Source organism: Pipra filicauda, unplaced genomic scaffold (genome assembly GCF_003945595.2).
Source record: "Pipra filicauda isolate LSUMZ 115617 unplaced genomic scaffold, ASM394559v2 scaffold185_size1782982_pilon, whole genome shotgun sequence".
NCBI lineage: Eukaryota > Metazoa > Chordata > Aves > Passeriformes > Pipridae > Pipra > Pipra filicauda.
The window spans coordinates 694,244-708,031 of NW_024104293.1; the positions used below are offsets into that span (position 1 = coordinate 694,244).

The 13,788-nt window shown below is 41.8% G+C and overlaps 1 protein-coding gene across 2 annotated transcripts in view; it reads left to right on the forward strand.

The window, feature by feature from the left end:
* The window catches only part of RGL1 (ral guanine nucleotide dissociation stimulator like 1), a 54,190-nt gene that overhangs the window by 3,937 nt on the left and 36,465 nt on the right, over positions 1-13,788 (forward strand). Inside the window, exon 1 of one of the 2 annotated variants that reach the window (XM_039380121.1) lies at positions 444-538. The exons of the other annotated variant lie outside the window; for it this stretch is intronic. Coding sequence (XP_039236055.1) covers positions 518-538 — 21 coding nt within the window. The 5' untranslated portion in view covers positions 444-517. Of the gene's footprint in view, positions 1-443; positions 539-13,788 lie in introns of those variants that run through there. 2 annotated transcript variants of the gene reach the window in all.

The following is a 13,788-nucleotide window of genomic DNA, read 5'->3' on the forward strand; positions in this document are numbered from 1 at the left end:
TTAAATTTAATATTAGACATCAAAGGCTGCCAATAATAGCCACTGCTTTTGTCACCAAATACTTAATACTAAATATTTAGTGAAGCTTAGGACTTTAAACATTACAGTATTAGGGAGTATTAATAGCCCTGGTAGGAGCTCAGCATTGTGAGATGCTACACAAAAGCACTATTTTGGCTAAAAAGAACTTACAGATGTAAGCCTCTGAAGAGGCTTGTCTGTACACACTTGTTGTCTCAGCTGATGATTGGTATCAAAGCTTCAGAAGTCAAGTGTACCTTCTGGAGATAGTGAGAGGGAATCCCTCCCAAACATGGTAGGTTCAACCACAGAAAACATGAAAAGACTTTTTTTTTTTTGAAAACAAAGTGGGTTTTGGTGTCTCCAGGATATACCTTGAGAGATCTCCAGGGTCCTGAGAGAGAGGAACAAGCCACAAAAGCCGTGGAAGCTGAGGTACATGGCCTGACTCCTTTGTGAGAGAAAAGGATGGAGAAGTAGAGATTTGTACAGATGGATGGCACGCTCCAAAGAGCAGGTGAGGAAGATGCTTTCTGCAGCAGGATTTTGGGTGGCATTATGTCAGGCTAGAGAAAAAGCTGTATCAGTAACTGGAATAGAAGGTTTGAAAGTGCAGCAAGGGATTTGAATGATGTGGCTAGAAAGAGAGTGTTGTATTTTAAAGCTATGACAGAGCAAAAACCTGAAAAATTGGATCCAACTTCCCTCTGAGGATGTAAACACAGCCCACAGAGAGCTGGCACCCTGCATGTCCCAACAGGATGGTGCTATTGTCCATGAAGGAAAGGCAACAAAACAGAAGAGACAGGTGAAAAATTTAGAGTTCTGTGGGGGTTTTTAATCTTGAACTGACAGCCAGGTACCCGTGAAATGAAACAAAGACAAGCTGAGTCATACGATAGCTTGAAAGAGATAAGAACAGCAAAGCAGTGGCTGTAAAAGTAGATCAGCCACTAAATACCTGAATTTCTGTGGCCAGGAGCAATATGCTGACAGAGCATGAATGGTGTTGGAGCGGTGAACTGCACTCAGTGATTTATTGTAAACAGTAAACTGAGAAGTAAACAGTTGAAAGCGAATGGAAAAAGCAGTGGGTAGAGAAGTGAAGAGATGGAATTGAAGAGAGATGGGGAAGAGTGGTGTAGGAAGAACAGAGGCATGGATGTGGTGTGGGCAGATGGACAAGAGGGTTACTAAAAAGAAAAAGCTAACGAGGTTTTAAAGAGCTGTGAAATGACTTTTGTAGAGCTCCGTGTTCCCCCCTGTACTGCTTTATCTCACCGTTCCAGAAGTTAGGGAGGGGTGGGTGGCCGCTGTCTAGCCCCCTTGGAGTCTGAGGGAAGCAGTGAGGAATGAGCCTCTGAGACAGGAGGGGCTCCCTAAAGCCTACGGATATTTTTCCTATCGGAGTCCTGTATCCGGGAAGAGTGAGGAAGAGACTTACAATCTGCCTCTGGAGTATTTCGTGGGGCAGGTCAGAGGAATTGCTGCCAGGAACGGCACTTCTCCCGAGCCTCTGTGCGGTATTTCCACGTCTTAAATGACTGCTGAGCTTTCAGAGCCCATCCTCACACATCAAGTTTCGTGCTTTGCTGACAGATGATGCAGACTCCGAGTCTTAAATATCCAGATAACATAGGAATACTCTGCTCCCTCATGGCCAGCCTGCCTGGCTTCTTTAGCTGTTGTATGCACGTCTAGAGCAGATTTGAGAGACTTGGTTTATTCCTTCTGCTTTCTCGGCCACAGCTGAACTTCTGGCTCTGGAGTTTGTTCAGGCAGAGATGGATTCAAAATATTACTTGTCTCAAGGTGTCTTTAATACTATAATATTGGGTGTATAGCAGAACATGTTCTTCCAAAATTAAAAATGAACTGCTGTAGAAAGGTGCTTTTCAATACCTTAAAATGCTGAAAGGGGGAAAAGCTGAAAAGTACCAAGTCTATCATTAAATATTTGTGTGTTTTCTTAACACTGATATTGTTTGATAATTACTTTTCCTGGGAATTTTGTGGTGTTTTGAAAATAAATTTTGAGTGCTTGTCTCGCACTGAAAACTGCATGTGACCACAGGTTTGGCTTCTAAACACTTCTACAGTCATATACACTGGCAGGATGCTTGTGTTGGAGAGTTCAGTCAGAAAAACATTGCAAAAACTTGTGTCTAACTAAGCTGTATCCCAGTTAGGACCTAGGACACGATCCTCTCTCGAGTTGAACTGTCAGAAAAGAAGCTTTAGTTTGGATTTATTTCTTTCCAACACAGACCTCCTAAATATGGGTTGAGATTTAAATGGTGCCTGGAATCATCAACATTTTAGGAACAAGCAAACCTCAAATTTTCTTTGAGCCTGCTCCTGCCCTCCTACGTGTCTTCCAAGCCAGCTCTGTGATTTCTTTTTTATCTTACTCTTAGATCCCAGATGTTCTGGTTGAGTGTAGTTTCCTGTGGAAGCAGCAGGCCAGGGCTTGGCTGATCATTGTCCTTGCTGCAGCTTGCTGTTTTGTCTCTTGATTTAGAGCATGTGTTGGTCCCTTTTGGCTAAATCAGACTCTTCAGTCAGGTTCCTCCAGCCTGTCCTGACCACGTAGACCAAGGCCAGGGTGTAGTTCTGGCCGTATGTTTGGCAGAAGCAGAAAGGCGGTTCCCAGGGAGCTGACAGGCTCCCTATGGAAACTGAGCTGTGCTGTTGTCCACTCCAGATCCTCTGGGAAACTGTCTTGGAGAAGGAAGAAAGATGGGGTGTGCTCACATTGGTATTGCATGGGGGAAGTGCTGTCAAGGGCTGGAGACCCACAAAGTAGGTGTATGCAGAGGGAACTAAATGGTTTTACCTATTGACAGGTACACAGTTATCCAGAAGAAAGCTTTGGCATCTCATTCAGCTTGTCTTTTGATTTGGACTAGGCTCTTTCCTCCCGTCCTTCCTTCAGCTGTGGGCGTAATAGTACCATAGTATCATATTAATGACTCCTCATGGAATATTTTTCTCCTTACTTCCCGGTTCAGGCACAGATCTCTGCTCCAGGGATATCCTAAGGAGCACTCTTGGATACAGTCATCAGCTGGATAATAGAGGCTGTGTGTGCAACACGCACTCAAAAATAGAAACTGAGCCTATTAAGAGTTTTAAAATGGAAGCCTGAAAGATTACTGTCCATTACTTTCCCAGTTGCAAATCCAAAGTGCATAATTAGAGGGGTAACTGGCTTTGCAGCACAGTGTCATGCTCTCAGTTGGGTTTAAAACCTCCCATTCCAAGCTGTCAAAGCGTGACAGGGTGGCAGTGCTTTAATCTTGTGGTGTTATTAACAGAGTTAAGGGATACTCCAGCATGGCCACATGGAACCAGGGAGAGGGACACAGGCAGCCTCCCTTCCTAAGGGCTGTGCAGAGGCATCTCTTGCTAATGATCTTTAGATGAAGTGGAACGACAAGAGCCAAGGGAGCCTCTTGAGCAAAAGTTGTTGGAGACTGCTCTGCTGTTGCACTGGTGTGTATCTGCATTTTGGAAAGCTCACAGCCAGCCTGCTTATGGACAAAAACTTGCCCTTGGCATACTTTCAGTTTACCTGTGACATGTAGGAATATAATGACATCCTCTGCTATAATTGCTCTCTTCTGGGAATTCCTCCGACAGCCAGGATGACTGTCTTTTTAAACTGTGCTGCTTGGATGGTAGAGGTTCTCCCTGAATTCAGCACCTTAAATGTCTTGCTGCTGACATCACTGAATTGCTTTGTCAAGAAGTAGAAAGTCAAAGGAATAACCAAAAAATCAGCTCACTGCAAAAAAACCTGGTATTTTCTTTCTGAATGCTAGATGTAGGTCACTTGTTGGGTTAAAGAAGAGCTGGCAAGGAATGTGGCTATGTGTCATTGGAAAGCTTGGGAGCAGCAGCATAAGAACTGGACTGAGATGCTGTACAGAGAATAGCCCTGGAGAAACCATTAGTTTTACAGTTTGGGTTTTGATGTTTTCATTTAAGGAACAGGCTGAAGCATTGCAAGCATGTTAGTCACACTTGGATTTAAATTTAACCTTGGTAAAGCTAATTAAAAATCTATGTGTAAATGCACACTTTAAACTTCCATCTTTTACTCCTGCTCTAGGAATCTGTTTGCTAAGTATATAACTTCCTTTAGCCAGCACTGTAAGGGAGTACAGCTGTGTGAAGAAATGAGCACAAAGTGGTGACTTAGCCCCTTGAAAAAATGAGGTTATTTTGTGTGAAAGGGGTAAATAAATGCTAACTCGGTGTTGAATCCTGCTCTTGCTTGTCTTTGTGTAGCCAGAGCCTTGTGTCTTGTAAAGCAGAGGCAAAATGTGTGTGATGTCTTAGCGTTCTCACCTCAGCAACATGGTATCAGAGATTGTAAAACATTATTCCTAAAGGGAATTGGGATCTCGTTCCTAAAGAGCTGAGCAGCCGACCAGGAGTTGTCTCCAGGAAGTTGTCATGGTTTGCTCTTGCAGTCTTCCAGAACTACTTTTGCCCTTGTTTCACCCCCTAAATGCTCTATTTTCCTGTTCAGTGGCCAGAAGTGACTTGTAGTTCTTCATGGGTGGTACATTAGCACATGGGGTGCAACTATAAAGTCTATGTTAGGTATTTACACCTTCTGGAATAAGAATTTTATTGAGATGTGTGAGGATGTGGGTTTCTTTTTAATTTTGATTTTTTTTTAAATATCAAGTTTTAAAGCTGTAGTGAGGAATTCTGTGGTTTGGATATGGAAATCCTTTTACTGTTCCTGGAAATCCTGCGACCTTGGACCAAACTGAACTCGTGCTAACACCTGAATCCAGCTGCGCTGTGGTTCAGTTCAGCACCATGTCACCCATAGGTGACAGTTTAGGGACTGGAAGGAAAGTAAAAACATATCCAAGTGAAATGATAATGGTCTTGCATTCTTAAAGCATCTTTCATCCAAATAACTTCCAAAGCACGGCCGCAAATTTTCAGCAGACTGACTATGTGAAGTGTGTTGTCATGTAACATAGCACAGAAGTATGATTTGGGTGGGGATTAAAATTCAGCTGCAGTGCTGTATCTTGGGTTTGGTAGATTCCCCTTTATTTGGGGGGGAGGGGGGAAAGAGAGGAGGAAAAAGTTTTCCTGGGATGATGCAACTTTAAAAAGGCTATTTTTTTTTTTAGGCTGCTGAAGGGCTGGAAACATTAAATAAAAGTCAGGGGGAGATGGATTAGCTGTCAGAGCTGCCTGGTAATATTTACTTAGTGGCTTCATAATGTTATCACATGGATATCTTCCCCACATGTGACATATATGCTGCAAGGAGCAGCTGCTTAACAAGGCACAGCAGCACATGGAAACAATTTAGGACCAGAAGTGAATTAATTAAAACCACCTGGGAAGAAGACCTGGACTTCTGAGAGTCCAGAGTTCTGTGGAAGCATTTGCCCACCATGATGCTTTTGTGAAAGCAAGCTCAAGTATGAAGCTGTGTCAGGGAAGGGGGGGATGAAGTGAAGCTGAGAAAAGGGGATGACAGTAGCACATCACTCATTCCTGGTGCTTGTTTCCTCATCTCAAAGATCAGAGACCTAGCAAAAGGGGTCCACAGATGGGAAAGGATTTGGTGACGCTGAAAAGGTGAGGACTGTTTAATTTGTGTCTTGTTGCAAGTAGAGTTGATGTGCTGGTTTAACAGTAAATCCTCACAGGATTGAGGCTCTGTTCTGGCAGTGAATAGGAGGATATACTAAAAACATTTAAAACAGTGAGTGGAGAAGGGACACTTTACCTCTGGAGACTGTTTGGTGGCTTTGAAAGCAAGGGGGTGAAAGAAATTAGTGACTTTGCTTTGCATGAAATGAACCTGAAGGGACATGCCACTGGAAAAGTAGCTGAGTCCAGCCGAGTCGAAGAGGATACAGAAAGGACTGGACATTTATGTAAATAATGAGAACAAATGCATGAATACTATATGAGATTGAAAACACAAGACATTAATTTTTGTGATTTAGCTACAAAACAAACATGTCCTGCAGCTGAGAAGAGTCTTTTTCCTCTGGGCTGGTTGTTCTGAATGTTACGGGTGTTATTCCTTCATCTTCCTCCATAGCATCTGGCCATTGTCAGAGGGGGAAAACCCCCCCAGTTATTGTGTGTGGCTGTTTCTAAAGTTCAGGTTACAATTTGTTTGCAGCAAAGATTTAATGAGGCAGAATAAGGTTGAACACAGTCACTTACCAAAAGAATCACAAGAACTTTAATGGCGAGGAGATGTCAGGGCCATATTGTGACACCCTACAGGAGTTTGGTGGGGGCTAGTTTTCCAGCAGCCCAGCAACCTCCTCCTGGTCAGGGAGGACTCTGGGTGCTCAGATCCTTTTTTTTGGTGTGTGTGAAGCAAAACTTTTCATCCTTGCTGTTTTAGGCTCTGCAAATATAGGAGTTGTGTGGGTTGCCCTTTGCTTTACTCCATTCAGCTTCGAAATAGCTACTTTAAAAATAAGGCAGCTCGAGCAGAGCATGGTACTCTACATGTGGTCTCATCATGCAGTGGAAGAATAATGTCCTTTGACTTGCTTTGGTACCCTTTATTTATGCTTTGCAGAATTGTTTGCTTTTTGTTACCGCTTCCAAGCATTGTGCTGAAAGATTTAATGCTCTGCCTATTCCAACCCTTCAGGTCTTTTCTCTGATCTGTGTGCCAGCGTGTGACCTTTGAGGGTGGGACATTCAACAGACGTTTTTTGCTGGCTTTTTACATTTACCTACATTTAGTTGCACCGGCCATCTCTTGCCCATTTGTATCTCCCCTTTAGCAGCTTTGTCAATCAAAATGAGATTTTGGCAGCCTCCACCTGAAGTGTGAAGCTTTGTGCCGCTTCACGTGCTGGCAGTACTCACGAAGCTTTTGCTCTGCAGGTTACTGGGTTACAGCCTGATGGAGCTGTGACTTGTTCCTCTCTGCCACCTGCGTGGATCTCCCACACATGGCTGTGGACAACAGCCACCAATGCTGCTGCTGGGCCATGGTGGGTGGCACTAATGAGGTGTAGGCATTTGAAATGCTTTTGTGGAGTGATCCTGTTATTACATTCTATTATTTCATCTATTTTTCTCTTATATTCTTCCCACCTTTTTGGTCTGAAAGGAGTTTGAGGGGTTATTTTCTTCTCCTTTCCCACCCCCCTCAGCTGCTTGGTACAGTTGCCTTTCTCCTTACCAAGGCTCAACCTTTCTCCCAGTCAGTGGCTGTTTCTTCCTTTTTGGGCACTCCATGGGCTCTTTGTGCGAGTAAAACGACATGTTTTTATTACAGATTGGCATTTTGTATTGAAAGGTCTCAGAATGATTGAACAATATGGAGTGACTGAATGCTTTGAGATGTGTTCAGAGCTCTTGGGCTTCAAACTGGAGACTCGTCAGATTTCCAGGTCTCAGAGGCTCTTTCTGACTCTTAAAAATCAGTGATCTAAACTTGTAAGTATCTATATATCCTAAAGCAGAAACAAACCCTCACGTTAGAGCTGTCTCAGGTTTTATTCCTTCCTATGTATAGTTGATGCCCCACATAAGCTTTCATACACCGAATATATTGAGCTTTTGTTTTGACTTGAATCAAGCGCAGAATGTCCTTCAGTTGTTTGGAGTGTTTCTCAACTTGTCAAATGAGGTTCATAACACTTCAAAGCTTTGTTGGTGTTGGGATGCGAACAAGTCAGTCCCCCCTTATGGTTAACTGTTCTGTTCAGTGCAAAAGAGGTGAATTAACCAAATGCTCCTGAGGTGCGTTTGGAACCTGGTTGAAATATTCCCTGCAAATAAGAAAATTATTATGAAGATATCCTTATACTTCTGTTTGTTTGGTTTGTAGTAAACTCTGTCTCTACCTGTGGTGCATTTTGTATTTTTAGAGTAGAAATCTTTTAGGGCAGGGACAGTGTCTTCTGTTTGGAGATGCCATTGTGCTGCTGTTGGAAATGTCCAATAAGTAACACCAACGTGTTTCATTTGGAAGGCAGATCTTAGGCCTTTGCATTCCTCCCCTGGAGTGCTTGGGATTGATTCTGGCTGTGCTCCGGGCTGCTGGCTCCCTGTAGCAGACAAAATGTGAATGAACTCTTGCACACTTACTTAAAGCACGAGGCTTGCATTCTTCCTGCAAAAACAGGCGCTTTGTTCAGGAAAACATCAGGTGGTCATAAAGTTAGAACAGGACTGAGAAGAGCAGAAGTATGCTGTTAACTCCTGATGGGTAATTAAACAACAACCCCCCCAAAAAAGAAGAAAAATCAAAAGAACAGACAGCAAATGTGGACAATTTCTGTTTTATCTTTTTTTTCATTCTTTCTTTCCCCTTTACTTGTAAGCTATACTTATTTGCATTCTGAGTCAATACTTCCACATAATTATGTGTTTTGATTTGTGTCCATTGCTTAGGGATTTAAGTCCAAGTGCAGCATTTTTAAGCCAAAATACAGATCTCTACAGTGGGTTCAGGGCCAGCTCATGCTGTTTCTGCTGTGTCAAAAGAGAAGGGGTAAGGGCTGGTGCTGTGGTTAGAAGAATCCAGTAATTTGTGGAGGCGTGCAGTGTGTTTAGCTGTCATATATTTGTTTGTCATACAGAATTTATCATAGAGAAAATACCTGTAGAATTTGGTCAAGGATGCTGCCATTCAGATGTGGTACATACACACACACACACGTGTAGTCACACAGAGTCACTCCCTGTCTCTGTAGGGGTGTGTGTACAAGAGAAGAGCCCGAAGAGATTCCATAGTCAGTCCCCTGGGAGGTCTAGATAGTACAGTAAAAATGCAGTTTGGCCTGGACTAAAAATTGCCTTAATATTTTTGGACTCTTTCAGCACGTAAATAAGCTGGTAACACTTAATATTAGGAAACATTAGCTTACTATTACTGCTTTTTCTACTCAGACCCCACCCTGTAGAGGTCTCTTAGTTTTGAAACAAAGGGTAGTAAAAAGCACAGCCATGGAAATGAAGTTTATAACTCAATTTAGGTACATATTCATGCTGTGGTCATGAAAGTGGTTACTTACTGCTAACCTCTTTCTTTTATAAAATACTTAAAAAGCTTGCCATTAGAGATTGCTCACAGTAATTATTATGAAACATATAACAGCATTTCTTAGATATTTGTTGCTCCACAAAAATGCCTTGTTTCCAGTTCAGTTTATTTTAAAATCCGAATCAGTCTCCTGCTGTTTTCTCTGTCTGGATGCATTTAATCTCCCTATACCTACAGTTTTAATTTCCAACTCTTCATACTGTTAAAAATCTATCACTCTTGCCCTTGGTGTTTTCACTGAGTGCAGTAGCAGTTTACACTGATTTCCTGACTCGTATACATTTAATTTCTGTGTACTGCTTGAGCAAGCTTTACAGTGTGAAAGGAGAGCCAACAATATAATCAGGATGAATAAAAGCATTTTGGGTTATGTAATATGCATTCATGCTACCATTATGCAACAGAATTATTACTTGTGGCACCCTTTAATCCATTTTGAGTTTAGCACTGTTGCCTGCTGTCTCATACAGGACCTTCTTTGTTTCTACTGACTGAGCAGAAGGTGATGATGAGCTTCACAATTAATTTAAATTGCATTTCTGGAAGGAGGAAAAAATAGTGTTACTTTTCACAGGGCAAATATTCTATTGGTAGTCAAAAGTCATGATACCATATGAAATCTGTCTGTGTTAGTGGTAATATCAATCATCCCTTCTCTTTGCCACACTTGGTGTTTATTAAAAAAATGACAGCATATTTTAGCATTTTTCATGAAAGAAACATGGCAAATGGTTTACAGACCAGTGTTTCACAAACAAAATTTCCATAATAGCTTTCCTCTGGTATTTCTTAGGGTAGGCATAGAGTTATAATTTTTAACATCTAGGCAGCTTAGAAATATTGTATATAAATACAGAATTTGCTATGCTGTGAACTTCCTCAGATGGAAGGTGCACTGTACCCATCCCTGTAATCATTAAAAGCTGTTTTAGAGTCCAGTGGAATGTTCGAGCTGTCTGCCACCTTTTATACTCTGTTTTTCCCTGCTCGGCGCCCCTTCCTTTTTCCCTTATGGTTCCTAGAATTGGTTCCTGGGTGCTTTGGCACCTATGAATTTCCAGGACAGACTGGAAGCAGTGAGAGTGTGGAGAAGGAGGAAGAGGAGTTAAGATAGGGCTGTCAGCAGAAACAGTAATTGCTATTTACTGTTTCTGGGGCACAGGGGAGCTGCCCCAGCTGCCTGTTGCCCTCCTTAGGGACCCTCTGTAATCCATACCTGTAAAAGCTTTTATTAGTTTTGACAGTTAATCACAGACTGTTTTATGCAAGTCCAAAGAGACTTTGTAGAGCTCTTCCCTCATGGAGACACTGTGTAGCACTTCCTTCGGCTCCAGAAGTCAAAATATATTATAAAATGAGCTGATTTTACTGCCGAAGTGGGCACTAAAACCTATTTCCTTGCCTTCATCCTGGTGCCCTTCTCCCTTAGCTGTTTATTATTTTGTGTATTTATTTACTGCTCCGTTTGGTGATCGGATATTTTGGTGTTCCTGTCCACTGAAGAGAGGAGTTTTACAAATGATTTTTCTCTAATACGAAAGGGCTTTGGGAAGATACTTAATATGGGACACATTTCATTTGCTGGACTAGAAGAGTATTTCCAGTTGTTTGATGGCCGATCTTCCCCCAACGGCATAAGATGCACATGACTAAGAGTATTACCTGACTTACTGGTTTCTTCTTCTTGCCTTTCTGTTTTAGGAACTTGCTAAGCTTCAATGTCCAATCAAAACCAGGACAAGCAATATTTCATAATACTGACATGCAATGAAAATAATACAGCTCTGGCATGCTTAAGGGTTGTGGTAAACTGTAGAGCTGTGAAACACAACAAACAAAAATGAAAAGGGTTTCAGTAATCTGATTTTTCAGGTTCAGTTAACTCAGTGAGGACACTCAGAAAAGGGGAGAGGGTTGGAGGGGTTGTCTTGGTTTTGTTAAAAGCCTTGTGGAAGAGGGGTGAGAGTCAGGATGAGAAGGAGCTTTCTGTAGGTAGGAAGCAAGGAGAAGGTAAGTGCATAAATCATACGAGGTAGAGGTGGGGATTTGGAGCTGTTGGGGGGATTTTTGGTCTCTAAAAAACTTGTGTGCTGCACAGTGAACCTCTTGGAGGACTTGAATTCTCACTGAATAATACGGCTACATTCCTTTCCTGCACAGATGCTTCTGAGTGGGTAAATTCAGAGCAGGAATTTCTGTGTTCCCATGACTGGATAAGCTCCACCATTTGTAAGAGCTGCACAATGCCATTTTAACCTAGACCTCTTTGAAGATTCAATTTCTTAATGCACTTGCTCAAACTCCTTTAGATGCATGCAGGGAGAGGTGATGTGTAAATTAGGCTTCTTTACTTTTGCTTTGATTCATTTAGAGCTAGTCCCACATAATTCACTGATACCCAAATGAGTCTAAATTTGCATCCCTTCAGAAGGTGTGAGAATGCATAGCTCAGCGCTATGGAATGTTTCCTATTTTCCTCAGAGTGGCTTCAAGGAGCTGCAATGTGCCCGAGTGAAAGGGTTCTAACTGAGCAACAGCATTTCTATAAGAGGCTTTTTTCTTTTTCCTTTTCCTTTTTCCCCTAAATCTGCCCCCCAGCTTTTATTACTGTTTGCCAGCGCTTCAGACAGATACCAGCCAGGCTGTGAGCTCTGAGGAGAAAATGAGAATGCCTTTTGTGTGATGATCATGGAATTAATTGGTCCTGGAAACTCTGGGTTGCTGCCAAGAATGGTTATTTATGTGGTAAGGAAGGAAAGGAAAAGGGTGGAGCTTTGGAAATCCGGGAATACCCCTTGTTGTTGGAGCATAGGAAAGAGCTTATGATGTTATTTTGGCTTCTGAGTTTGGTGCAGTCAACATGCAGAATTCTGATTTTTCTTTGTTTCATCAGTATCCAAAATGGGGAAATGGGAGTTAGTGAAATGGAGAGAGTTCTGGAGTAATTTTATTTCATTTTAATTCCAAGTGCACTGCAGGATAAAAGCAGCTGCCCTTGGGAAGGCAGGTCTGCACTGCAGGCCCTGCACTGTGAGCCACACTTCCCAAGGCTGAAAATTCTGCTTCAAATTCAGTCTTATCTCATACAAGCTGTTTTCTAGGCTGGAAGTTCAGTAGAGCAGGGGACAAGGACAGAGAGGACAGTGGTGGGATGCAGGGCTCTTAAACACTTCCAGGATCACAGAACTGGTGGCAGGAGGGGTGTGCACAGCCGTGGCCTGCCTCAAAACCACTTGAAATTCTTGTGACTGTTTGATAAGATTAGTCTGGTCACTGCTATGTGGAATTGTTAGGGCAAAATTACCACTTTTCACAGTTTGTTTTTTTTTTATTTAGTGGTCATGTGGTGTGAGTTTGAGTCAGTCCAGCATGATTGTCAGCTGCTGTGGGTTTTATCTGTCAATACACCTACGGGACAATCCTGCTTTCTTCCCCTTAAAAGGGAGCAGGCGCAGTTATAAAGTTCATGAAGGGCTTTGTTGGAAGGAAACACTATGTCAAATAAGTTGTTAATATTTCAAGCTCAGTCATTCCATGATTTGATTTCTTTTTCCTTTTGTTTTTATTTTTTTTTACTTCCCCCAAGGATGAGTGTAGATATTAAGGATATTTGTTGGTGAACCTGTGTGTGAGGAAGCAACATGAAAAAATAAGAGTATCTTATTTCTACTTTCAGAAGGTTAACGCAGAATCACATTTAGACAAAGAGTTAAATTCTTGATTAGAGTGCCTTATTTTGAGTTAACTTAAAAGGTAAAGTGTACTTTAGGCACTTTTATTCCAGCTTGGGGTGCCTGTCCAGTAAGTTACTAAAACCCGAGTGGAAAACTCCATCTGGAAAAGCTGTAAGTTTCAAGAAAAGTGAAAAGCATTTAAAATCTGTCAAAATCAGTAAAAATGGAGTTTAAGAGTTAGCTAGGTGTTCTTGAAAATAGTTGCAGAATATCTGAATAAAGCAAGTCTTTGGTCGAGTGGTAACGTTTCAAATGACTGAGTATGAAGAAGATGTGATATCTCATTTATTGTTCACCCCAGTTGTTTTAGTATTTTTTTCCAGTCTGCCTAATAAAAAACAATTACCTTGATTTCATTCCATGGTTCACATTTTCAGAATCTCAACAGATAATATTTGCACTGGAGAAAACTTGCGGAGCAGTGGTTTTCTGGGTAAAAATGATTGTTTCCAGTGACATTTCTGAAATAATGACTACAGTTCTGTATGTCTTTATTTGGGCAGTCTCTGTTTTTGTGCTGATCGGAGTTTTAACTTTCCTTTTTACCTTGAGTCTCTAATCCCTCTTGCTAGGGCGTAACATTATTTTAGGAGATGATGGAGTTTATAATTAATTTATAATCCCATTGAAGGTTAACAGGTAGTGTTTGCAGGAAGTTTTTTCAGCCTGGATGTGTTTCAGTCTGCGTGGAGCTCTCCTGTTTCAGCAAGAACTGTGTATGTAGGTAATGTTTTGTGCTGTATAGCTGTAAGATGATCACCTTAAAAGAGAGTGGGCCCCTCTGAAGGTGCAGCATTGCCAAGGGTTAGTAAAGATGTTGGAATTACACTAGATCAGTACATGCACAACAGCAAAAAATAAGGATGTGCAGGGATATCCCTCCATTCAATCTTTTTACATTTGCTTTTGAAAGACTGTCAGTCTTGTAGGAAGATACTTGCTCATCGTTTACACTTGCAGATT